Source organism: Cardiocondyla obscurior, linkage group LG11, assembly GCF_019399895.1.
Source record: "Cardiocondyla obscurior isolate alpha-2009 linkage group LG11, Cobs3.1, whole genome shotgun sequence".
NCBI lineage: Eukaryota > Metazoa > Arthropoda > Insecta > Hymenoptera > Formicidae > Cardiocondyla > Cardiocondyla obscurior.
Window position 1 is genome coordinate 5408568 of NC_091874.1, and position 27687 is coordinate 5436254.

Below are 27687 nucleotides of genomic sequence, written 5' to 3' on the forward strand. Positions count from 1 at the left end.
TTGATTTTTGTAAGTATTAATATAATTTAGAGGCAAATTATATGAAAGAAATTATTTCATACTTGCAAAACTCTTATTATTTTCATAAATTATGTTGATAGTCTCACAGCTCTCAGTAATCCTTATGAAATTGCTTTTCAAATAATACAATTACAAGCGTGTGGCATTCATCATAATAAATGCACATTTCATTTTTTTAAACAAATAAATAATATCACATGGTTATCATATAACGTTGCAGACGTTGCGATATCAAGTTCGATTTGGCCCTCAATTATTTCGTATTAAAAATTACCGTATAAAAATCTGATTAGAAGAATGGTAAGAACTGTGTAAACGCTCCAGGTGACATTAAATGCTGCGTTAACGTATCCCTCCAGACGATGATAAACCTTTCTATGCCCGAGATTTTGCACGGGTCTGTAATTGTGCTTTAATGTGCCGTTATTGCTTTCAACGTGTCGAAATACGTTCATCTGCAAGCAGATTTTATATTAATATTATTCCAGTGAGATTGTAACTAACAATTGATGTGTAACATTTAAAATTAGTTGATCCCTACGAAAACAAGCGTTTCATAAACGTTTAATGCATATCACATTACCTGCGCCTCCGACACTTTGAGTTTTTCAGTCATAACAAACCACATTACGGATTCTTGGCATTCGGGGGTAGTTAACGAGCCCTCGTAATGATAATACGTCGTATGATCCTTTGGTAAAAACCATAAAGGTATCATCTTAGTTCTTATGTGCATCATGCTGTGCCCCACCCAATGAGAAACCATTTTCGTCGCCTCTACGATCGGTGAAAGATCCAGATTGTCATTGACGCTCAACTAAAAATGTTAATTAATGTCTACGTACACTTGGAAAAATTTTAAAAGCATAAAAAGTCCAATATTATATTAATGATATTAATACTTCGAATAAAACAGCGACCACAGCGATTCCACCTTTATGTTGAGCAGCTTCGCTAAGATTCGCATATTTTTTATCGTAATGCACTAAATGCAATTCCAATGGATCACGCGCACCGTCCACGGTATGCTCTGCGCTCCAGTGGAAGTGCATTTGCTCGAAAATATACGTCGATGACAAAGTGCTACCGGTGAGAAGAATCGGCACGCCGTAAAGTCGAACTTCCACTAAAAAAATTTAACTAAATGATATTTATCCCTAAATTCAATGTGAGAAGTAATTGAAAAATGTCGAGCAACGTTCATTCCGCAACTCTTCAATTAATTATTTCTTACTGGTTAATTAAAACTAACGTATTACAATTTTTATTTACCAGAATGTCCGTTGTTAACTAACGTGCCGGTAAACGCGAAGTCATATCGGTCAAATTTAAGAGCACCGAGATCGGTTCTTATTGCATCCTCCGTCACAATATCGATCGGCGATTGCTTTTTTCCTGTTTTACATACTCCCGGCCAATTTTGCGGTTCTGCAATAATTCACAAACTCAAACAACGTTTTAACAATTGTTTTGCTTATTACATATTTATTGTAAAATATATTAAAAGTACTTACTTTGCAAAATTAAAAAAGTTTACTAGTATATGAGTCAAAAAACGAATTCTGAACACACTTGCGGTAAAATATGTATGACGCATCAGCGTTAAACGTGCAAGTGTGCTATTTTAATAATAATAATACATTTCAAAATTATAATGTCACTATTATGAGTACATTATAGCCTATGATTAGCTAGTATCAAATTAGCGTTTAAAGCAGGAAGATAATAAATCATAGAGTGCGCAAAGGAAAACAAATTAATGTATCATTCGTAAAAATCCCCGATGTTAATCACGGAGATCGATAATTATCTCATTGTAATATTTTTCACCTTTATACATGTGCGCACACGTATATTACAATTTTTACAATATATTTTTCGTTTATATATAACTTTTTTTTAAATAAAAATATAAATAATTAATTTTTCTGTAATTTTATCAGCATCTATAAATTACTCAGTTTGTGCGCATACATGAGCTAAATGATTGCAGTCAATGTCTTGGACCAAGGACAGACATAAATATAGATATCACGAATAAAACTCTTGATAATAACTTGGCAATTTTTATATCAACGCTCATATTATACATATATGTACATACAAAAGTTCGTATGGACATATAAAGTATATGAGATAGAACAATTTTTGACACGGTGAATATGCATAAGTATATTAAAGTTAAAAAATTTGCATATATTTTCCAGTTTTTCACCATATTATATTAACATTACTATTATTAAATACTGGACTTTTTTTTTACTTGGATAATTAAATTTGTTTTGTTACAGCAATATACCTGACTTTAAGTTTCAAATACCTTTAACTGACACTCAAGGTTGTCGTTTATTAGATCGCTAATGACTCGAATGTAAGTTTCATACAAGCTAAATGAGGAAAATTGTAGGTATCGCATTTTATGCTTATCGCGAATAATGTTCTATAAAGATCGACATAAATCGTACGAAATCGTTATCTTACAATCAATTTTATCAATTGGGTATTTGTGTTTCTTTGCACATTTCTCAGAACGTTTTATCACTGTTAGAGCAATATCATTAAACTTTTCGATTAAATCGTTAAACGAAGAAAGAATCATGCACATGAGTACATCTCCTTGACACTGACTAATGCTCATAATACTTTTTTTTTTTTTTTAAGATAAAAGTAAATCTTGACAAATATTTTAATTTTCGCAATTTATCGAAGAATTATAGAATATTAACGTTTTAGTAATAAATATATTTGCATAGGTATATAATGTGTAAACTTCTATTCTAATTATCATGTAATTACCATATTTGCCCCAATATCCCCACTCAAGTGCTTGCAATGACTGTAAACCTGTAATTACATAATATTTGCTATTTAGTTATGGTATTAATATTCAATTAATAACGTATACGCTATAAGTTTTAACTGCAGTAGTAAAGAGAAAATAAATCAGCTCACAAGTATGTTAATGTGTCAATATTAATGTCGTTAGTCTTCATGAATAATATCGCTATCGATCACAGTAATTATGCTTATATAAAATTAATTGAGATTAATTCTACAAAGTGATAGACGCACAGCCAGTGATACGTGTCTATTAGTGATCCCTATTAACAATGTGCTTCAATTATTTCGACTTGTTTGAATCCGGTTACTCAATTTTAGCGTTACATGCAAATTCGTTCAAATGAGGCGAATTGCGGAGAAACGTGAGCACCGTAATGATCGCGATCTAAAGCCGGCGCTGACCTCGTGCTCGCAATATCAATTTGACGAGTTCGCACGAACGGTTAATAAAATATAATTATTTCGACGTCACCGCCACGCGAACGGTTCGCCATATCGCGAGCGCGCCCGTCCCATTGGGCCTAATAAGTAATTGAACGCGCACGAACAGGAAACAGAATTGACCTCATTGACCGCTCGGACCACGACGAATTCGTATTCGCACTTATTTCAAATCTCGGTCTCGCTACCGCCCCGGAAAGAAAGCGATGAGGGCAGAAGCGATCGTTCCGCGAAAGCCGTCTATGCGGTCGGCAATTAGATCACAATCGGCGAATAAACGCCGGCGCTTTCTAGATCACCGCACCGGCCGCAACAACGGCCAAATCATTCAAACGCCCCGCAGATTTTAATGAGCATAATGCACACTTCCGCCGCGGGGTTAGGGCGTAAGCCCAGCTGATCGGTACACGAGTTTTATTCGTAGTTTGGGATGCTCAAGATAGTTCGATACCGATGACACGTCGGATCTCCGTCTCGCCGATTTTATTGCAGAAAGAATTTCTGCATGATATTTAAAATAATTTTAAATTATGTTGCTTACAAATGTATAATATATGACTGTAATTAAAATCTACATAAGTAATTCTTGAATTTGCAAAATAATTTTAAGAGAAATGACGAGCTTTTAAGAAAGAGAGACAAATTGTTTTAAAACTACTTGTCAGTGCAATAATTGCGAGATCAAAAGTGCACTTAAAATAAAAAATCAAATGATAAATGTATTATTAAATTTTCAGTAACTGGTGAACAAGTAATATCCAATAAGTTACAAAAAAAAGAGAAAAAAAAGAGAAAAAAAAGGAAAGAAAAAGAAGAAGAAGAAAAAAAGAAACTGAAACGTTTGTTCTGTCGTTCGGTAATTTATCCAGGTAAACACTTTCTGATTGAACGGCGTGACGAAACGGTAATCACGAGCGGGAATCAGCTATCGGGCAAACGCAGAAGGGCCCTTACCTAGAAGTGCGATTAAGCCGAAGAGACGCATCGCAGGGAACCACCTGGGACGATCGCGATGGGTGACACACGAGCGCGATGACGACAAGTGTACGACTGATGAACGCGACGTAAATCTAACTGGATAACCCCGAGATTACACTAGGAGCTATCGCATGAGATTTAACGTATACACGGTCAGGTCATGATGATCACAGTGTGCTAGCCACCGACCGGTCGTTTGATTATCAGTGCATTCTATTACGGCAGCATAAAGAGGAACGACGAGTATTTGTTGTCGTTATTAATTCGTCAAAGTGAACTACTTTCGACACAATTACCCAAGCACGTTTATTCATCTACATTAATCGACTGCGATTTGCGCGAACGTTGCAGAGTGATTCATTCAATTTGCATTGACCGATTGAACGAATGCACTTTTATGTATCAATTGTTGCCGCGAATAATTTTCCGCAAAAGAAATTAAAACGCGCGGTGAGAAAAGTAAAAACGTAAAGCTCGCAGGTTTAATCGTTACTTTCTTCTCGATTAATTCCGGAGGTTTTATCGGGCTCTAGTCGATGCGATCAACTGAGTAAAATTGAATTTGCGAACAAAGCACGGTCCAAATCTTAAATTTAGCCGCGCGGCTTATGCGATCATCAGCCGATCGACTAAAGTATGCGGTTAGCAGGTAAGTATTATAGGCGCAGCTAGTATTTTTGTTATTGTTATATGAGACCTGCGTTAGATAAAAATAAGTTACTCGTGCATAAATTACATTCTCAGAAGTCACACGATAGAAATAAATACCGAGGCAAAGAGATTATCCTGTGAACGATCCGTTTTCTATTAATTATAAAAATAATTCAAACTTCCTAAATTAAGAAATTTTAATTACATCAAGCACAATTACATTTTTCAAGAATTTAAGATAAGAAAATAAAAAGTCATGTTAAAATTGTTATAAAAAATATAACAATATAGATAATACCTAAGCAATAATTACTAGAATAAAATAAAATGAAAGAAAATTTTATTAAAAAATCCCGAAGTGTTTTACCTGCGCAAAACAACGTCAACGCGATTACCAACGAGTGACCTAAACCCATTTTCACGTAAGATGCACCTGTTATTTTACCGAGACACAACTTGGACGACGATCATCACCCGACTGATCTACCTGGCAGATTCTTTGCCAAGAGGTTGACGTATCACACCCCCGATCGAACGAGTGCGAAACTGCAGCTTAAATCAATCAATTTGTGAAATCAAACGCGTCAGTGCGCCCACGTGAAATTTTCGTGAGCTCATTACTCTCTTGTACGTGAACGAAAAATAAAAATAAAATGCAAGAAATTAAATAGCCTCCTCTACGATAGTCGTACCTAGTGCAATCGCAGTGTATGGAAGCAATATTAAATTTATGCGCGTGTGTGTAATGTCGCGCATAATTTTGCAAAGGATAAATAATGCAACAAAGGGGAGCTCTCCCCCTTTCACTTGATGCGGTTTATTATGTCACACGATTCCCTCTATCTCCCCCTCAAGCTCCGATATACACGCGATGCTATTTGGAATGCTGATAACTGTGACCCACTGCGTTGTTAAAATCGCTATCACATTCTTGATATTGTTTCAAGATCACTTTTTTTTTTTTTTTTTTGCATTTTAAAATTAGCGCAATAGAGACAAGCTGTAATAAAAATAGAGAAACTCTCCATAATCCGTTTATCAATCATATAATGTTTGAACAAACGACATACTATAATAAAGCGGTTTATTCGGATTATTCGTGAAATTCTTTTTTCTATGATTAAAAAAAAAAAGTGTTATTAATCTCACGTTACGGCATGTTATTTGGCACCAGCCAATATCGCGTGTAACTATTTCAAGTTGTACACTCGGTCTCTCGAATTTAGCGGACACCGTTTGTATAGATATGCTGGTAAAAATAGTAAACTCAATAGAGTTGCGTGTAGTGTTGGCCGTTAGAATAGCTTCATAACGGAGTTATTTTGTCGCTAATAATAAAATATCAAAATTTATATATATATATTTTTATTATTTAAAAATAACTAATAATCTTTCATTAAAAAACTTTTTAAACTTTCGGTATTTGGAAAAGTTTCAAAGAGGAGTTTTGTAAACTGTGTCACTAAAAATTCTAACGAAAAATTAATAGACTTATAATATATTAATTCGCGATTTAAATTATATATATTTTTTAATTGGCAGTGTAAATTCTTTTTGGACCAGCTGCCACCTAATATTGTATAATATTAAAAGCAATATCCGGAGCCTGTGTGACGAGTGAAATCCGCGAAAGAAATAAGATCGAAGCAATGTGGTGCGATTCGGTAAGAGTGGAGAAACAGAAACGGATAGACAGCGGAATCTCGAAGGAAGAAACGAAAAGCGAGCCACGGGGCGTTCCGACCAGAAATAGAAAAGCGGCACGAGGAGAGTTGCCGAGTATCAGCCAAGGTGGAGTTCCATGTGAGTCTCTTGGTGCCGGGCCGGATTCGATAGTTTCTCGCGTGAAAACATGCCGCGCGGCATCTCAATGAGATCCTCTCTAAGGAGCCGAGATTCGTCCTCGACGTCGACCGCAGTCGATCCTCGAGAACGCATCAAGGATTGCTGCCGGAAGCTGGTAGCTTTTATGTGCACCCAGGTCGGCGTGGGTGGCCTAGTGGTGGGCTATGCCATTGTGGGCGCATTTGGTTTCATTTCTATCGAAACTCAAGGCGATAACGAGACGGCGCCGATATGCGTGCGAGACTATATCCGACAAAAATACGCCGACGAACTGTGGTTCAGCACCGCCAGTAATCAATCGGTCAATGTATTCAACCGGACCGCTTTCTACGTGGTGTCTAACAGTATTTTGCTACGTTATCAGAAAAATATTACCGAAGACAAGGAACAGAAGCATAACTGCAACGACTTAACGCCCAGTAACCTCTGGTCATTCCCAGCGGCACTGATGTTCTGCCTCTCGGTGTTCACCATGATCGGCTACGGCAGCCTGGTGCCGAAAACTCAATGGGGTAAAGGTGCGACCGTAATCTACGCCGTGCTGGGCATTCCGCTGTACGTGCTCTATTTCTTGAACATGGGCAAGGTGCTCGCGCAAACTTTCAAGTGGCTGTACACACGATTGTACGAGTGCACCGGCCAACGAAAACCTGGACAAAGGGTCATCGTGCCCTCGACCGCCTGTCTCTGGGTGATATTCGGCTATATAATCGTCGGTTCTATCATGTTCGCTGAATGGGAACAGTGGGACTATCTCGACAGTACTTATTTCTGCGTCACTTCGCTCTGCAAAATTGGTATGGGTGACCTAGTTCCGGGCTGGAGCCAGCGCGATTTCACGGAAGACAGCCAAACAAAACTCATCATCAACTTCGTGTATTTGCTACTGGGCATGGGTTTGATAGCAATGTGCTACAATTTAATGAAGGAAGAAGTATTCGTAAAGGCTCGAGAGCTCAAAGAGCAGCTAAACCAAGCGATGGATGCGATTCATTATAAATTAGTTACGTGTTGTAAATCAGAGTCTACAGATTGAACGGTCGAGAAAGAATCATAGAGTCACAGAAATTGAAAGTGAAAATTGACCGCAAAAAAAAATGCGAAAGCAATAACGAAGCAACAATTAATTAAAACTTTTATAGAAGAAATTTTTTTTTTGTAATTAGTAAAAATTTATATAAATACTAAGCTAAAAAAAAATTATTCAAAAATTACGATACTGCTGTAAAATATATTCTACAACTAATTACTGAATTTATACTTTTGTTATGTTATTACATTAATTATATTAATATAACCGCTAAAGTTTTTAATAATTTTAATATTTTTATATTTTATAGTCTTAAATGTAAATAGATTAACCTTGTCCAATCAACGATGCATTGATTTATTCGCGAAACATACGTCCGACGACGAAATTAATTCGCTTGTATGATTTTTGGTTACATCTAATTTATTGCGAATTTGAAGATGACAGAAATTTATGAAACTATCGAAGTGTCAGAAACACAGGCGCATCGAAATATATTGATCTGACAGGACACGTCAACCACAAAATAACTATGCCACTGATTATCAAGAGTATAGTCACTCTGCTAATTTATCGATCACGATAACGTCTAGCGCAGTAAATTAATGAGGCTGCAATGGCCTCGTCGAGAGAAGCGATGCGCAAATATACGTAATTTATTACATGTGTATGGTTATACATTCCACAAAATAATTTGTACATAACTGCCTAAAAATAAAAAGTGCATTGCTATTGACAAAAGAATCTACGTCATTATAATTTTATTTATGAACATACCGATTTGATAAAATTATATCAAGAGACATACTTCGCGTAGCAAGATAATTTATTTTATTAATATCACAATCAATATTTTATTTAGACATTAAACTGTATTTCGAGCCCCGTATTTTGTTCGATTTCAAATTCTTCATATAATTTATGGAATTGCAAATTAAAATTTTTCTTGTATTCAGATTCTCATAAATTTAGCGTGATTAATGATAATCGATCTCGTAAATTTGTTATGGATGAATTACATAAATGGACGAGTGATTATCAGTATCATAAATCAGGCAGAATCTTATTGCAAAATTTGTTAATGTTATCACATTGCTATCATTGTGCTGTAGCTGATAACAAGTATGTCTTCTGGTAAATATGATTTGGTGAAGTGGAGACGTATATATGTCGGAGTTTTCTACTTTATCTGCCTTCAATAAGATCACGTCATGTAACGAAAAAAAAAAATGTACTTATTGGAAACAGATAAAAACAATGACACTTTTAATTTTAGGCTTTAATTAAATTTTTTTTTTTAATTTTATTTTTAAATATTAAAAACTGAAAAGCTAATAAAACTTTAAAATTAAAATTTTTGGTATATTAAATTTTGAAATCTACTACTTTTAACATGTGAATTGTAATTAAGTCACATGTACTTTTATAAAACAGTTTAAATAAAGAGGAAATAATGATGAATTTAACGTTAACGGGGTATTTAAATTATTCTGTTAAATGCTTGTTCCATTTTAAAGTACTCGTGAATGCTGCGTTGGAAAAGAAGATAAGTACTTTTGTGTGATAGGATAACGAGTCACATGGAAATGTTTTAGTGATCAGACATTCATAATTCATAAATCTCAATGAGAGCCATGCAGACGACCTGTGCAAATTGCAAGATTTAGTGCCTTTAATTAACTGTTCTTGTTAGCTAATTTTAAATTTTCATATATTAACCGTAGTTTAACGCTTAATATTATTTAAAATAATGAGGCTAAGTATTTCGCCTTAATAATTTAAGTGCATTTGTATCAATTCATTGATAATAATATACCAATTTTTCCAATTAATTACTAAATTAATTAGCTAAAGTTACGAGAGACACGATTATATATTTTCGATGTAACACAATTGCATATGTATAAAAAGAATTAGCCGTTCCCTTAGAAATTGTAGATTGGAGACAACAAAATCAATTGCATTTGAAATCCCGACAGAAAATGCACAAGGGAGTTATATACCTCGATGACAAGTTGGCACCGTTGTCGAATTGTTGAAATTTGCAGCGGGGTCCTTGCAGACGTCCGCTTACTGGCGCAATTTGTCGGGTTGCCCTCGCTTGGCATCTGAATGCAAGCAGACTGCAGTTCTCTAGGATTGCCGAATCACTACGGAATCCTGCCTCCGCCTGACGTTCTTCGTAGTGTACACGAGCTACATGCTTATAGAGATGTGTGAAGAGCCCTAGCCCGGTAATATCAGCAAAGTGGACAATCAGGGACGCCGACATCACGGTGCCAATCAGATGAACATTACATAATCAATGAAAGAGTTGCGGCAGCATGCACGCGCGTTCGTAGATGGTAATGTTTGACAAAAGAATTAGTCTATCGTACAATAAACACGTATGCGATATCGCGCGGGGCTAATAGAAATTTTGCCACGCGAGAATTGAGAAATTAAATAAAAAAAAAAAAAAAAGTTTTGCACCACTGATGAAAATTACGGCGGCAAGGAAATATGTTTGCGCTAAACTATAAAATTTTATTTGTAAAGGTACATATTGACGGAGATATTTTCTTCTTTGCCGAAGTTTGAAGCCAGACACCTGAATCAACATCGAGTGCGGAGCACTTTCCCACAGAAGCATCTCGCGTTTTACGCGGCTGCTGTTGATTCTGATAGATTTGCTCGAAAAAGCTATCAACAAACAAAACTCGAAACTTTCGGGGAAGACTCTACTTCGGTAAGCGAAACAACATCGATATATTGCAATTAATATAATCACAAGACAGCCTAATTATAGAATCTACAATTTCTAATTATTCATATTACGATTATGAAATAAAAAATAAATATCAGGAAATAGTTTTATTATATTTATGCCAAGTTCTGCTGATCCTTTTAGTAATTTATATTAGCAAAACAACAGAGCTAAATCGATCGACAAACTAATAAAGCCCACTAACGCCCGCTTATTAAAATAATTAACGATTATTTTGCAATTTTGAGAAACCAAGAGTGCTTCATGGATTACGGCGTTCGAATTCGTGGGTAATAAAAGGGATAGCCCGTCTCTGTGGCTTTGGAGAGAGCCGGATCACAGTTTGGAAATTCTATAGCGATAACTCGATTTAAACTGAGAGTCAACTCCTGCCGCTGAAACATCGCGAGCAGCGTTGGACTTGAAATTAATAGTAACTTCTGTGCTCGCGAGCGTATCCGCTGAGTGCTTTGACTACATATACGAAGCAAAATCTCGACGGTAATACGAAGGTAATTTTCATCGAGGACACTTTGACTCCAATCAAGTTTCCGCGCCAGGAACGAGCTAACTTAAAATTCCGTCGTCTTGAATATCTAACTTTTACCAGGTCAGCGAGCGTTTCTTGAAAAATATTCAATTTACTCCGTCTTGCACGTACTTCAAAGTACGTATACTTACAGCGCGGCTTTTGTATTGTGAATGAGATTTTCACTTTATCACGTGAACATTGCCTCGGCAGAAAATTATTAATACTGTACAAGATTCTCAGCTAATTACATTTTTAATTCTAATAATTGAATTGTTATGTTAAAAAAAAAAAACAACTGTTTTATTTAATTTGTTGTTCGACTCGTAATTAGTTCACGTTTCATGGACCGTGCAGTTTTGTGCCGCGAACAATGGCGGGAAACAATTGTAAAATATTCGGTATGTTTTTCTTTTCGCGAGCTGCAGCTGCCCGCATTTAATTCAAACGTACAACTACGAAAGTTCAGTCGGCTGCTTCTACCGATAGATTTATTCTATTTTGCATCGCGTTTGCGCATATACATGGATAGATTTCATGCATAGATAGATATCGCTCGAACGAGAAAAAGATGCCCGCGAGTATTGGTGTCGTAAGTAGACACGGGCGCAAAATCGATGGCACAATCGCGTATTTTTCCGGCTTGTATTTCCCCGGATTCTAATTCCGGTGACACCGGCTGACATTTTTCACCTCGGCGTGATCGACTCGACATGCATACACAAACGTACACACCCACACCTGACATGTATACATTAAACAACGGTAAATCGGTCAGGCGACCTCACGTGCCCGGTTTGAGGCCGAAATCGTGAGGCGGGGGTGGATAAAGCCGGTGGTGGTGATCCAAGGAGATTATTGGAATCTTGCCAAGTCCCCTTCAATATGGAGCTCCCGCGCGTCAACCTACCTCCATCTCCTCGCGTTTATCCGATCGCTTGACACACGATGTGTAACGCGGCACAATGGCCAAGAAAAAAAAAAATACGACCCGGTAAAAAGACGAGGTGTTAGGGACACCGCTTTTGTCATCGCGACTTTCCGCAACGGAATTAAGTTTACATCTCGCGAATGAGCATGAAAGGCACCGTTCGGGACAAAGCGGCACGTTGCTCCGACAATCCGCGTAATTCAATGGCAATTAATTTTCGGAGTATGACGTCGCGGAATTTGCTTCCTCATTAAAACACGTTTCCTCTCTATCTCGTCATCTAATTGTCCTCCGAAGAAAATTATCGTAATTTGTTTCAAGTACGTACGTCAACGTTCTCTTCGAGGAAGCCCACAAAAAGTACTTCCCGCGAGATGCCTATCAAAGTTAGCAAAAGAGCCAAGAAGGCGATTTTAATATCTGCATCGCGAACGAAGCTGTGGATTGATCAAGCAATTTCTGGGCTACGTTTGAAACGCCCGTAACGATCCGTCGGGTGAATTAAGAAGGAAGTTTAATTCTTGACAAACAACCCCGCCGAACTTCCCCAGTCGCCCTTATCCCTCCGCTCTTCGCTATCACTCTCTCGTCCTTGGTTTTTTTTTTTTTTTTTCTTATTTGCCGAGAGGAAGATTGGCGTTCAAAGTCCGGTGATAAATGAGCTACTCCGAATCGAAACGACTCACTCTGCTACGCCTGTTCTACTCGATTCGATACGTCTTCGACTTGCAGAGACCGGGCAAATCTTTTCTTTCCTCTCAGCTTTTCTTTCGCCCTTATAACCCCTCTCCCTCGCTTCCTCTCTCCCTTTCGCTGCTACCGGAATATGAATTCATCAATGTATCGGACCGCGCCGGAAGCCGGATGTTTCGTACCGGAGATTTAAAGGGATCGCCACAGTGTGCCGGTTAATGCCGCCGCCGTACAATGCCACCGATCTATTGTTCTACCTAAGGAACACCCGTTGCCCTGCTCCCGGTGCTTTTCATGGAGTTAGCTTAGTCTACGCCATAAAATGGCGAACTAGGTTCATGAGCGGCTCTAAATTAAATTCACGCGGGCCAGCCTGCGCTATCCGTATTTCCTAGCCACGTATCTCTCCAATATCATTATATACCAGCTGTTTATTTAAGAGAAGGTGCATGCACGTTTTGTTAGAGATACGAAAACAACTTTATAACAGAGCAAATTCAAGTCATTCTTAAAACAATATTATATAAAAATTTTAAAGTCAAATTTTTTTGTTTGAATTGATTTATGTCGTTAAAAATTATGTAAAATTTAATCGTTATTTTTGTTCTAGGTATGTTTGCCAAACGACATTAAACCAACCGATTTCTCAGCAAGATAATCCAAACAGGAGCGATTAATCGTTTCGCATTGCGCTTTATGGCAGAATTCATCATTCAGAGAGGTTTTACCGTGATCTTGAGAAATCAAGCAATTAACGTTACAAGACAATTGCTTGATCTTGTTAAAAATACGAGCGCTAAATTGTACAACTCGAATAAAACACAACTTCGTGCAAAAAGAAGCTTTCGTCAGATTAGAGTAACAAAACTCAATTTTATTTGTGTTTTATGGATTAAAGATTAAAAATATATAGTTTGCAAAAAACATAGCAAAATATTTTTATTTTTCCGTAAAGTAAAAGTCGTGGTGAAATAATTTTTTATCTTTCTAAATGGATAAAACTTAAATCGTTTCTTTATTTTTAACTGTTTCGTGTACACCGAAGAACAGATATTGCGTTTTCCGCGGCGACAGCGGTTAGCGTACGTAACCTTAGGTGACAGAGGCAGAGAATGAGAGAACGGGAGGAAATCAGTCATCGGCAATCCGGCCGGCGCGGTACATACATGCGGCACATGTGAAACTCGACGCACACGACTTTAAAGTTACGTTCGCTAGCTGCTGTCGGCGCAGCAAAAGCCATGTCTGCCTTCCAGCGTGCCTAATGATTTCACGTCATTAATTTATTTTAAAAATAATGATCAATTTATTTCGCACGTTTTTTTTTCTTTTTTTTTTTAAGCAGACCTTTCAAGAGGATTAAAAAAATCACGCACTGAGGCCATCAATTTCTCTTTTGTTAGATCAAAGACTATTCATTTCTTTTGATAAAGGGACCCCCTTTTCCACTCTTTCCGCTATTTCCGATTGATGTCTTCGCGGTTACTGTGTCGCGCTCATCTCCTCGTACATAAGCGGTACGCGCAAATACGGTCCAGATTCCTCCATCGCGAATCCACCCCACCGTCAGCAGACCACCCTTCCAGATAGCCGTCTCCCCCGCAAGCTCATACTGCGCTCGGTGGTGCGCACCCGGTGGCGCCTCCAAGCGATTCAGATCCCGGCGCACCCCCTCGACGCACCACGGTCCGCGACGACCACCTTCAGTCGTGGGTGCAGTGCGTGCGAGTGTGCAGCGGTCCCGAGAGCTGCTGCGAGAGACCGGCGTGGCTTGGAGTGCGCGCAAAGTTAGGTCAGTGTCACCCCCGTTTACCCCTTCGTCGTCGTTGTTGCCTTCGGCGGGCACCGCTTACGAACGACAGCACCCGAAATTCTCTATCTCCGACTGAACTCAAATTATTGGGTAGGCGTGACATGTACAAATTTCTTTTTTTTCGAGGGGGATATAGCGAATGCTTTTATATTCACCACGCATTTTCAAACGAAAACTATGAGGAATTTTTAATAAATTTATGCTACTCTTTTCAGACGAAAACACGTAAAATAAAAATATTTCAAATAGAAACCTTTGAAATCTGAGTATTTACTATGAAATTGTGCACACAAATGTTGCAAAATTTGGGCAATATGTTAATATTAATTTTCATAACTTAATATAATTCTTGAGAAAATAGAACTATCGAATATATGTAAATGTATACAAATTATAATGCAAATAGTTTGGTGTGTATCTCGATTCGTGCGACATATTTTCATAAAAATTTTATTATATTTTCTAAATTAGTTTTATTGTTTACAATTAGCATATAAATATATAATTTTTTTTTAAATACTGATTTTTTAATATTAACTCAGCAAAAATTTAAAGTAGTATTAACATAATATTAAGTCGCAGAAACAGAGAATGCATACCAATATCTAATAATTAAATTTATCAAATAAATGAATCCTAATCGCGGAAAAACAAAAAGTAAGAGATTCACAGGGACAATTTTCGTATTTGCGCGCATAAATTCTCTAAGACTCATCGTGCAGGATTCAAACATGCGTAAGATATAATCGCAAGTAATTAGAGCGAAGTTGCGGGATTAGTTCGCGCTTTCCCGACAGCTGCTACGCTAATCTAAATTCTCATAAACTTTAATCGCAGAAAGCGCGAGCCGCAGAGTGGAAAGATGCGAGCGATTCGCAATTCGCGCGATTTCAGTGGCAGCGATGCGAAACCGTCGTGGAATTATTTCATTCAGATACGAAGATTATCGAAACATTTCGTTGCCCGGATCACGCGATATCGCGTGACGTTCTTTTTATTATTTCTCGCTCCCTTGTACCTTCAGCGCGATGGATTCAATATCCTCCGCCGTGAGGAATCCTCTCCATTGTGTCCGCATGCGGAACTTTCGTTCGGTATTCGAATTGGAATTGCGCCACGATTTTTATCGAAGTTTAATAAACGCTCTAATCCTGAATATCATTCACGAGGAACTTCAATATTCTTCTGGAATCCTGCCGATCGTATCCTATCGTCTCATACCGGAGATATACAATTTAATCCACAATTTTTTTATTTTTTACCATTTTACTCTTATTCCTTGATTAATATTATTACTTTGTAATACCCACCGAATAATAATTCTCTGTACAGAAAGAATATAGTAATATATTTGTTCCCTACAGATGTTTTAAATAAGTCAAACATTATTTATTTATTTTAACACGTGGACACTTTGCAAAAAAAAAATGCATCTCGCGTGTCATAATTAAAACAGCGGATCGTAGAAATCCCATGGAGTTCAACGGATTTTGACCCCATCGACAGATTGTTTAAATTTTTAACGTTAGCGCAGTACATTTTAAGTCTTTTCAATTATGCGTCTGAACCGAAATGCTACGGCGCGCGATACCGTAGAATCCTTTTTAGTCGGGAGCTAATGGATTGTCAAGAATAGAAAGTTCACGTGGTTTGCGATCGTTGGCTCAGTGTGGCCGATCAAATGTTTTTCAATTCTATTTTTCGCGGACCGCGTTTCACCCTTTCTGTCGATGCTGAAATAGTTTCAGAGATGAACGTCAGTGAAAACAAAGTGCCGTTTCCACATGATAACTTTTTAATTCGCGACATATATCGAAAAAATTTGTATATCGTCGCAAACGGCAGCGACGTACCATAATCATTTTATGATGAAGATAAACAGTACATTCGCCCACACAGTAAATCAATAACTATTACAACGAGATGTAATATGATGTATTTGATGATAAATATTTTAATTAAAAAGTTTAAATAAAATTAATGTTTACATCGCGGAACAAAATTATGCGCGGAGTCATTAAATAATCTCTCGATGTTATTCCGGCTTCGATTTCAAAGACTGCCCTGTACCGAAAATGCAAATGTTGACCGGAAAAAACTATTACCTGTTCTGATCATTAATCTTACAGTCGGTATCGAGCGCCAACCGAGTTCATTGTCTCGATTTCCATCGAATTCGCGCACTAGAGACGATCCTTACTCGGAGGCGCTCGAGCGATTACAAAGGGTGCTATAAAGTAATTTACTTTCTCGATAGAAAAATAAAGAGGAAGTACGAGAGGAGTATACAATGAAAGCGAGCAAACTGCGCTGAATCGTCAAGTTGTTTAAAATCCATTTGGATTGTATTTCGAGCTGCTTGAAGCTACGAATTGTACGCAATCTAAGATCAACCGATAGATCCGATCTCAATTGCAAAACGATAAGTAAAGCATTTTTGTTTTTTAATGTAATATTATAAAGGAACTTCTAACGCATTTCAATTTTATTTAGACGAATTCTCGGATTGATGACAGCACCGTGAGGCTCGACTCTCCTCGACTAGCTAATCCAAAATAATATACCGATGACCTAGTTAGCGGTGCAACAGCAATTAGACATTTGCGCGACAGCAGACGAGGCAGGACCAGAGCGTTGATCGATCCTTCCTCGTCGCCGGGAGTATGTACTCACGTAAATTCCCGTCGTTAATACCCGCGTATCGGTCGCAACGACTGCGTCGACATAGACATGAGTTACGGTCCCGAAGTCACTAACTTGACAGAGAAGGTACTGCCTGCTTTGTTCAAACAACAGTGGCAAAAATCTCCAGTGGAATAACAATTTTGTGATTCGATCGCTTTTGATTTCGCGGCCAAAAATTCGATTCGATAACTCAATTAATAATGCGAGCCTGTCGCTTTGTAGATAAAAAAAAAATTCTAATCTATGGTATTCGAATGTCTAAAATAATTACGTTTACTTAAATTTTGAAATATCCTCATTGAAAATAGACTAACAATTTTCAGTAAACTCCATTTGAGTTAAATATCCGCCATGCCAGTTACATCTCGACGTCGGCTGTCTCTCCTTGGTAAATAGAAAAAATTTCGCGGAGAATACGGGGGCTTTTAAAATATTGTTTCACTGGCAGTTCTATTATCTCGCTTAGTAACTTTGTTGCATAATGGTATTAGGTAAATGCGCATATAAACTCGTGCTCTTTCTTATCTCGGGATATATTAAAGTCCTGAGAGTATGTAAAGATGTGAAGAGTAGAAAGGAGGACCAAGTGTCCCTGCCTGGTTTTTATTACAACAAATTTGTAGTCATAAATTTTTCTACAGACATCGGCCGCATTATAGTGATTACAGAATAATTATGTTAAAATGCCATTTTGTTGCAGCATAAAAATGTATCAATTTCCTTTAGATTTAATATGTGAGTAATTTTTTTCCGCGCCACTTTTTACGACGAAAGATTAAAAGTTATAAAAACGGGCGTTGTCGAGTTTTGCTGTAATCTTCACAATTCTGCCATACCGTTAATATCCTGGTTTACGTAACGGAGAAAGGGGCATAAATCCATTTTGTCCGAGTTTAAAATTGGCCAATTAACTCGTTTAATCGTGGCATTCGCGATGAAATTGTCGCGTAACGTGGTTGACCGTTCTATTCGTTTAAAGTCCGTTATGTTTCGGTCGAAATGCCTGCGTGAAGTGCCCCACGATTTCCGAAGCGAGATCAGTTCTCGACCCACGACGGCGTACGATTTGCGGTCGCGAATTAGCGTTTTAATACGCGTCGAAAATCAACGCCCCGCACTACTGCGCCAAGTGCTGGCTTGCCGTTAATCGGCTCGATTCCGTCTGAACACTTTAACATCGTTACGCATCGCGGTTGACGATCATAGGATCGTCCGCCACCGTTCCGGTTTACTGCTCGTATCGCAGTAGTTACACTTAGGACGACGATTATCGTTGCATTCGTATTACCTGCAAGCTCGCAATATTCATCGCGGAATAAATCTATCGCGGTTCGAAACACCTCGCGACGATAATGGAAAGTGAGAATCAAAGGAACGAGATTTTTAGAAATAAAATTTTCGGCAAAACTGTATATTCTACACCGAGTGACGTTACTTTAATATTCAAGGCGGCGAAATTTTTTCCCCTGACTCCCTCGGCGAAGAGAGACGCGAGAAGAAAAGAGGGTCGAACTTGTTACTTGCACCCATAAATCCGCGAGCGGTCCAAGTTGTACTGTTCGCAGTCTATGGGTGTATATATACTCTACACGGGGAATTGCTCGTAACGAAGTACAGTTTGGCAAGATGTAATACAGCAGCTTAACTTGGAGTCTCGTTTGTGTTAGTGTAACATGCTATATCAGGATTTATGCATTTCTCTTGTGTCCGAATAATTTTGAGCGTAATTTTGTGGATTTTTTCTTAAAAAAAAAAAAAAATAAAAATTTGGACGGAGAGCTATATTTTCTCGTAAGTCTTTAATTAAATTCATCAAGTAAAAGGTAATATAAGATACTTTCAAATAAGATTTCCCGAGTAATTTAAAATTCACCTGGCAATAATTGTAAAGAAATTTAATCCGAGATTTAATTAGCGAGTTGCAAAAGATACGAATTCAAGAGCTTTATTGTTAATTTTATGCTGATTAACCTCCAGGAGTAAAAATCAATGATAGAAGTCTCTGCGTTGATTAAATTGCACTGCAATTTATTCTAATAATAAATTTGACAGTAATTAAGAAGTTCCTAAGCGGTGCTCTTTCGTGTAAATAAAAAGAAAAAAAAATATAAAAAAAAACAAAAGCAGCAATTGACCTAAATCTTTTCACTTATATTAGATACGTGATTCGTGCGGCCGAGAGAGGGTGCAGAGAGGCCCAGCGCGTCGTTCACAGTGGAGGAATCGGGAGATCATGATGACCCCCATAATCGGGGAAACGCTGCGCGTATGGTTCCTCTCGGCATTGGTCGTTCACGGAGCCGTCGCCGGGAATCCGGACGCGAAACGCCTCTACGACGATCTACTGTCCAACTACAACAAACTCGTGCGTCCCGTGGTGAACACCTCGGACGTGCTACGCGTATGCATCAAGCTTAAGCTATCGCAGCTCATCGATGTGGTAAGCGAGCTTTTCTTTGAAAGTCATTACTGTTCATTAAAAATGGGACAAACCGTCTCACGGCGGAACTTCAGTAAAATGCCATTGTCGACACGATTGTCGGGCCACAATTCAGTATTCGTTTGATCGAATTCCCGCCACTAATTCTCTTACGGCTCGATAATATCGTAATATAATAAATCTACGGATACGCTATACGTCACGCCTTCTACCTCCGTCGAGAAATGGTTATCTACAACCGAAGTATCTGTATAAAGTGTCTTCAAACTTTGCTGATATTGCATATTCCCCCAAGATGATGGTTAAACTTGCGCGAGTATTAAAGTGCGTGTTATAGCTATTATAAAATCAATAGCTTATAAAGTCTGCGGACATTTTAGAATGGCTAATTTGCGATTCAGGTTAAGATGCTCCCTCGGAAACTACTATAGAAATCCAAATTGTCGCAAACGAAAATGGCACGAAACTTGAGTAATTGGAATAATTACTTAGTTGAACTTTGACGAAATTTTACTTAGTGTTATGATTGTGCTGCGCAAAGTTATGAAGCGCGAATAAAGGCTTTTAAGGCATTATTTAAAATTCTACTGATAATCTGTAATATTATTAATAATGAATTTAGTTAATAAAAAAATTAATTTATATTAAAATATTTTAAAAATAGTGTTCAATAACTGTAAGAAAAATTTTTTATTAATAAAATATTAAATTTTTACTCTTTCTTTTAAGGTTCAAAACGCGTAGATAATATTTAATAGCTTGACCTGCAACACGTTATGTCTAATTATGTTAAATGTCAACAAGGAACATAGTGTTCACACCTTGTTCGTCATTAAGGCATAATAAACGATAGTAAATGTGCATTGAGAATCAGGGAATATCTTCCTGCTCAGTAACTCCGCCAGAAGTTCACATCTATGCATTTAATTCCTGCATATGTTTGGCAGCAAAGTACTTACGGTTAATAACACGCGCATAAATTAATTAGCAAAGCTGAGAAAACGGCGTCTTTCTCTCTATCTCTTCAAAATATGCTAAAACTTGTCATTAATTTAATAATTAACTTTAACAAATTATTTTGCCAAATGCATTTATTATTGATATATTAATTTTACGAAAAATTACAGTGAAACGCTGTTAAAGTAAAAACAATTTGCTCTAAAACGTAAAATGAAAATTGAAGCTAAGTGAAAACTGATCATTATATCAGAAATTTATTCCCGGTGTAACAATTCAAATCACTTAAACCAAAGTTAATTTGCGTGACCCTTTATGACTCTTTCCGGAAGCGCAAATTCAGTGATGCGCAAATGCAATTTATAGAAAGGAATACTCTCGCATTTTGCTTTTACAGTCCGATATACATATAGGAAGCCATTAAATTGACTTAATGCCGGAACCCAGTAAATCCACCGCAAAATCCTTCCCGACCGACTTATAGACCCGGTAATTATGCGCGTGTGTCACAGGAATTTTCACGTGACTCAGTCCGTTGTAATTATATTTCCCGAACCGGAGGATTCTCGGCTGCATAATTATATGGCAATTTATACGACCGCTGGTATTGTAAAATACCGGGCTTTCGCGCTACTGTCGACTGGGCGCGAAAACTGCGAGCGTGGCTTCTTTCGAGGTAAAATTTTATACGAAGCACATGTTATATGAAGCACATATTATGTTAAACGAAATTTTGCATGCATCGCACTAAAATTTAACCGACTTCAAACTATTATGTCTCATGTGTCATAATTTATATACAAATTATAATATCCGACGAGGATCAATGATTACTTAAACGAATCAAATTTAATTCATTGGATTTTTGCCCCTTTTTCAAAGAGATAAAATAAAATTATAATAAAAAGTACTTCCTTCTTCCATGCTTTTTCTCTCAAAAGAGAAGGTAAAAATTAAATTATAAAGTAATAATTACTTCAGAAACTGTCAATATAACTAGTTACCACATCGTCGTAAATAAGAGATGATGCCCGTTTGTTTCAGAAATCCTTCGATTATTAATCGAGATTAAGATCAAAGTCTAGAGCGGATATTAAGCAATAAAAAAAAAAAAAAACCCATCGCCTGTTTAAGATTCAGTTCGCCGGTCTTACCGAAAAGTAGTTTACCTCAACCTAACGGCGGCCGTCGTTACGAGCACAATCTCGTGCACGGCATCGAATCGATATCCCGCCATATCTCACGAGCCACTGATGGATGCTTTCACGCCGCGTTCGATCAGCACCGCGGTTTCTTGCGTGATCAAAGCGCGATCACGCGAGTTCTCATTTTCTCGAGATAGCTCGAGCTTTACGAGCGCCGAGGCGCTTCGCCAATTTTCTCCGGTGCTTGCGAGCCGCGGGGCTTGCAAAATCGCGTGGGAGAAAAGGCTGCTAAAAGTTAACGAAAGACCGGGGGAGGGGGAAGGGGCGGCGGTTAAAACGAAAAGAGAAATAAGCGTGGACATCATTGCGTCCGATTTTATCGGACTTAAAAGGCATATCCATCAGCGCTGCTAGATCCGCGGGCATTCTTGGCCGTCTCGAGAATTCTCCGCGCTTTTATGGAGCCTCGTGAAAGTTTCATCCTACGTCAGCCGCATCTTCTCGCGGGGAAGATATTTCTTCCATTTGTATCAAATGAAGCGGCGAACGAGTGAAGAAGATGCATCGCATCCTTATAAAGTTCGCTCTTTTTCTCATAAATATAATACTTCGTTACTCTTTGTTGTACACAGTGAGAAATTAGTAAGAGAATAAATTAAGCTCGAGAAACTAATATTAATAAAAACAAAAGTCATTCGCTTAAAAATTTAATATTATATCGCTTCAGAATAATTTTATATTAACAATTAATAAGAAATTGGTAAAAATAAATTTTCATAATCTACTACGTAATTTTCTCGCGTGCGTATATTCGATGATCAACGATTACTCTTCGTTAAACTTTAAGCTGAAATGTATTAAAGCGCGATTTAAAAGATTAATCTTTATTACTTTCATTATAAAAATTTAATCGAAATTATTTAAAGAATGTATGTTCTTCCCTTTGTAATTATACTTTTAATTAACTTTTACCCGTAATTGAACTAATTACACGAAATAAAAGAATAAGCGAGTGTCTTTAACGGGGATTCGAATGTAATTAACTTTGATGAGCATGTAAAGACACAATTTCCAGTAAAATGGAATCGACAAATTCCAAGGCTCAATTAAACTTAATTAATAAACTATGCAAACAATCGTAATTCTCTAGGTATCAATATCTTACTTGAAGAGATGTTATTTTATCATTAAATCGCACCTAGTTAGGATTTCAATAAACTCTCAAAGTTTTATTAAAAAAAAAAAAAAATAAACTGATGGAAAGCGCTAATTGGAAGAGAGAAAAATCTTCAGATTTCACATACTGGCGAACTAACAAGGATAGGTCATTAATATACGTGTACAACACGTACATACGCATGCCATCATTCATATACGTTACTATTTGCGATCCCGTCTAAGACGCGTACGATGTTCCGCCTCTATTGTCGAGACAATCTATCATAAGTAGTGCACTTTACGCTGCACCGCCACGATATATGGCCTAGGTATTACCGACACGAACGAACGTGTTGGCACGACACAGCGGCCCGAAGTTCTCGAGAATTGCCGATTGGATTCCATTAGAGTTCATTAAAGCGTATTACGAAGGCCTCGCGGGGCAAGGCGATCCATCCACTTTAAGTCCCGAAGCGATGACGATTGTTCCGGAAATTTCAACGTTAAATTGCCGGCGCTTCGCCGCGCGTCGGAGATTATCGGCTCCGGATTTTTTCCTCAACGCGGGATCACATATCACCGGACTGATTTCGTCGAATAACGTGCAATGATCACTCTTGCGTACAATCGCGCCCTTCGCAAAATAACTCGATCGAACGGGGTCAGAATTAATTAATCGTGGCGTGAAGAATAATGATTTTGCGCCGACGGGGTGATTGACGCGGCGCATAAAGGGCGTTCATATCTCCGGCGCGCATTAATGTTATCAAAATGTTGTCGAAAGGGAGACGCATTGTTCAGCGGCGTGCTGAGGTAAAAAAAAAAAAAAAAGTCGTCATTGTCCGCCGTCGTCGCGTTTGCACGAGTGGATGATGCGCAACATCGGCGAGATATAATAATTTCATCGCCGCGTCGTTACCTCGGCCATTCGATTTATGTGCTCGCGCATAAATTTATAAATTACCCGCTACCTGCCGATATGCAGGGAGAAATTTGCAGTGACCCCGCGCGCATACGAGTGTATGAATGTATCGTTTTAATGTCGTCACGTAAATCAGGCCGCGCTCGTTGTCTGCCGCAGTCATCCGGCTGCATTGTGCAGGAGAGCAAGAAAATTCATGTATATATGTATCCATGTGTACTCATGTCGCATTTTACGCATTTCGAAATTAAATTTTGTATCCCGTAGTTAGTGCATGTAATCAAAATTTCACAATTGCAGAGAGCACGCAGACCCGTCGCTACCGAAGTTGCACAGATATTTTTGGAATGACGTTGTATTGATTCGGGCGTGATGCCTTCATCGGAATTAATTACTGAACGACAATGATGTCCTGTTAAGCATACGCTGCGCGTAACGCAGAACTGTTTGAAGTCTGCTCAACTCCTAAACTCTTCTACACAAATTACCCATAAGCGGATATAAAACAGCTAATTTTCTACGAAAGAAAATCATTCAGAAATTGATCGTAATTTGATCGAAAAATCTCACACTCCTAAATTATGTCTTTTTATTGAATTATCATTAAGCTGAACAAATGGAAACGTTGCTAGTTCAATTTCCGACGTTTATATTATGAGGATATATTAAGAACTTTGATCAAACGTTTGTAAAATAATTTTCACCTTACAAATAATTATTATGAAGGATTCGCGTCTGTTAAATCGGAGGTATGACGCGTGACAAATAATTTATGTGGTCGTACCGCTTTCTGTATTACGGAGCGCACATACTACCCTTTATCACGGCCTAACGCTCGGGCTCTTCTGTATCAACGTGGCCTTTGCTACTCCGCTGTTTTGGTATTCATAACAACACGCCGAAGGCCTCGTTATACGATGCCTTGATGCATTCACTTTGATATTTGGCACAAACCCGAAACTTTAAGCAAAATTGCAAATGCAACGACGACTTGCGTATTATTATAATCGTTCGGTATTGTCTTTCTATTTCTTCATGACTAATTTTAAATACTATTTTCGTACGAGGAATATACCGTACTGATTATCTCCGAAAAAATTAAATATAAACCGTAAAAAGAAATATTAAATGCTACGTACTCGGAGATCTTCCCTTCTTTAAATATAAACAAGACAATTTTTAAAATCTCTTTTTTTTTTTAACTGACAGACAAAATTTTGATAAAAATTCTGAAAAAATGTGACCGGGAGTTAATCAAATTTCCGTCAAAGCGGAAATCTGACACAGAGAATTAGTAGAGCCGAGGTTAAAGTCTGATAGATCTTCGTACTGTGTTGCAGCACTAAAAAGGCTTCAATCATATTAAACCCAATGCTGATTAAAGGCAGAAAGATATGAAAAAGTAACGAAACGAACGTGAAAGGTTACGCAAAAAAGACGGTTATGTACAGGAAGAAGGTGGAACGCCCGGGGAAATATAAACAAGTAGGGCTTTCAGTATACGTCTCTCGAATGAGCAATGGTTATGGCAAAAGTTTTCCACCGGTACGTGCCCTCGCGAGTATCGCAAATGCGACCGTGCATTTCCGAAACGCCGACGATTTGTCACGAGAAAGTCCTATAAGCTCCCTGGTTCACCGTTTCCTTCGAAAGGACAGCGAACATATCTTCCCAACTCGAACTTCTATCATCGATTCCTGACTTTTTAAATCATTACGATAACAGCGATTATTTTTTATTTTTCCAATTAATTTTATAATTAGATATGTTTTATTATCGTTTATTCACAGCTTTCAACACTTTCATTTTATTACGTTAATGATAATGTGATATTTGACATCGAGTGCCCCTTTTTAATTTCGCAATTTGTGTCTTCCTCCTTGAATTCAACGTTATAAATAAGAGAATATTGATTTTGTATCAGACTTCGCATTTTGAAAGGTAAATCAAATAAGTCTTTGAGATAGCGAGCTTTTTTTTAGTGTTACTGAACAAAGATCTGGCTGCGCTCATAAACTGATATTGTATTACTCGTAATTTCAGATCGTCAAACTCAATTTCAAAATCAACCTTTCGTCAGAAAATACGCGGGTATTTTCCAGCGATTCCCGTAGGATTAGGTGAGCAGTATCGAATCGAAATACATTTGATCTCACGTGCGCAAAGGTTCCTATCGCGTTACACGAGGATTGATACGAAAGTCGAAACCCCGAACTCATTCTCGTAAACCGCGAACATAAGAACCATCCGTCAGTATGCGACCAGACACCTCAAATGGTTCTCAATTAATTTAGACGCGAATCATTAAGGGATAAATCCACCGAGATTCCCGTCTGTGCACCGAAACTCCCGACGGTCGTCATTAACCGCGCGATAAATGAACCGTGTATACTCGCACCTGTGTTCCGTGACTATTTACGAAACTCCTGAAATCCATCTGGCGGATAGAGGTAAATCGCAAACGGAATTAACGAGCGAAAAAGGCACCTTAACTGATATCGAAATCTGCGGTGCACAAAAAAAAAAAATTGTAACAATAAAATTGTACAACGAAATTAAATCGAACTAAATTGTTTTAAAATTATCAATAACATATTCTTAACAAAACGCTTTCTTTCGCGAATTTTTGAAATTATTTTACCAACAAGACGTTCGGTAAATGCTATAAGCTAAAACCGATAAGTTTGTCGTACGAACAACTTTCTGAAACTCGCCAAGTCTTAAGCAACGACCCGCGATTTAATACGAAAACGGAAGCTGTCGATTATGTGATCGACGTTCGGCTTTGAGTTCCAAACTGCGGTAATACCAACGTTGTCTAGTAACAATGTTACATTATAGTTTATTGGGGACGCGACAAAATTGCTGTCCGTATTAATTATTGACACTTTTCGACGGGTTTTATTAAAGTCTTGTCTGCTGAAAATTAAAAATCTGCTGAAAGCAGAAATAATTTACTTCGACCAAATTGATATAAGTATATTAATCATTAACCTATAAATTTTCATGTAAAATCACAAAGAAATACCGAAGCGTATCAATAATTAAAATTAAATTTGAAACTCATTATATATTACTTGACTCGTAAAAGATAATTATTTTAAATTTTCTAATTCATTCTACAAAATTATTTCAATATTATTTAACCAGCAGCGTTTTATATAATATTATATACTCATATTATTTAATTTACGTACATTGCATTATTAAATCTGAATCGGAGGCAAATTTCATGTTCCATCGATACCTCATTGTTATTTGTTATTGTAAACAGAAGTTTCTAACTAAATTGTAACAAAAGCACCGGTAAACAAATTGCAATGCAACCGAAGCTCAACCGACGTCGGTCGGTTTGTGCTTTATACGAGCAGCTACGCTTACTATGTTTGCTGCATAGCAGTTGTTTGGCGTTTCCTAAAGTTGAGATCCGAATTTCACTGCGAAGTGCTAAATCAACTGCACTTAATGCAAGTCTGTTGGCCGAGGAGAACCAAACCGTTTGATAAAAGTTAAACGTAGATATGCATTATATATTATACACATGTTACGGCGGACATTAAAAGCTGAAATTATCATTCTCTTAAATTGGTGCACGTTTTTTTTTCGCGTCGTAAAAATTGCAGGAATTAAAACTGCGGAAACGTCCGGAGGCTCATCAGAGACTCGTGTCGTGCGTTTAAATTTACTCCACAAAATACAAAACACGGTTTTTATTAATAAAATGGATGATTCACGTTGGAAGCCGCATTGTTACTCATTGTAATTAACTTAACCTCGTTACGTAGATAAGTTTCTGATTACTTGAATAATGTTGGACTTGTAATTAATGTGGCACATCTCGCAGCAGCTCGTCTGTATGGA

The 27687-nt window shown here is 37.6% G+C and overlaps 3 protein-coding genes and 1 long non-coding RNA gene across 7 annotated transcripts in view; 3 read left to right on the forward strand and 1 right to left on the reverse strand.

The window, feature by feature from the left end:
* Positions 1-51: 51 nt before the first annotated feature.
* LOC139106602 (carbonic anhydrase 2) lies at positions 52-5499 on the reverse strand. The gene is given in 7 exon segments (XM_070663497.1): positions 52-476; positions 605-838; positions 924-1147; positions 1294-1449; positions 2818-2865; positions 5300-5375; positions 5377-5499. Coding segments are annotated over 7 exon segments (957 nt in total). The 5' UTR covers positions 5404-5499; the 3' UTR covers positions 52-284.
* A 112-nt stretch (positions 5500-5611) lies between these two features.
* On the forward strand, positions 5612-9992 carry LOC139106601 (TWiK family of potassium channels protein 18). Its single transcript, XM_070663495.1, has one exon. It carries the CDS (start codon positions 6785-6787, stop codon positions 7811-7813), a length of 1029 nt encoding a protein of 342 aa, XP_070519596.1. The 5' UTR covers positions 5612-6784; the 3' UTR covers positions 7814-9992.
* A 70-nt stretch (positions 9993-10062) lies between these two features.
* Positions 10063-11613, forward strand: LOC139106606 (uncharacterized). The gene is made up of 3 exons (XR_011546401.1): positions 10063-10152; positions 10346-10535; positions 10802-11613. It is a non-coding gene; the product is annotated as an uncharacterized lncRNA (long non-coding RNA).
* A 1546-nt stretch (positions 11614-13159) lies between these two features.
* Nachralpha4 (nicotinic acetylcholine receptor alpha4) overlaps positions 13160-27687 on the forward strand; it is a 119140-nt gene continuing 104612 nt past the window's right edge. For 2 of the 4 annotated variants that reach the window (XM_070663483.1, XM_070663487.1), the window contains exons 1-2: positions 13161-14498; positions 19363-19644. In XM_070663483.1, the coding sequence (XP_070519584.1) occupies positions 19438-19644 (207 nt within the window). In that variant the 5' untranslated portion in view covers positions 13161-14498; positions 19363-19437. The other 2 variants (XM_070663485.1, XM_070663486.1) reach the window with 2 other exon arrangements.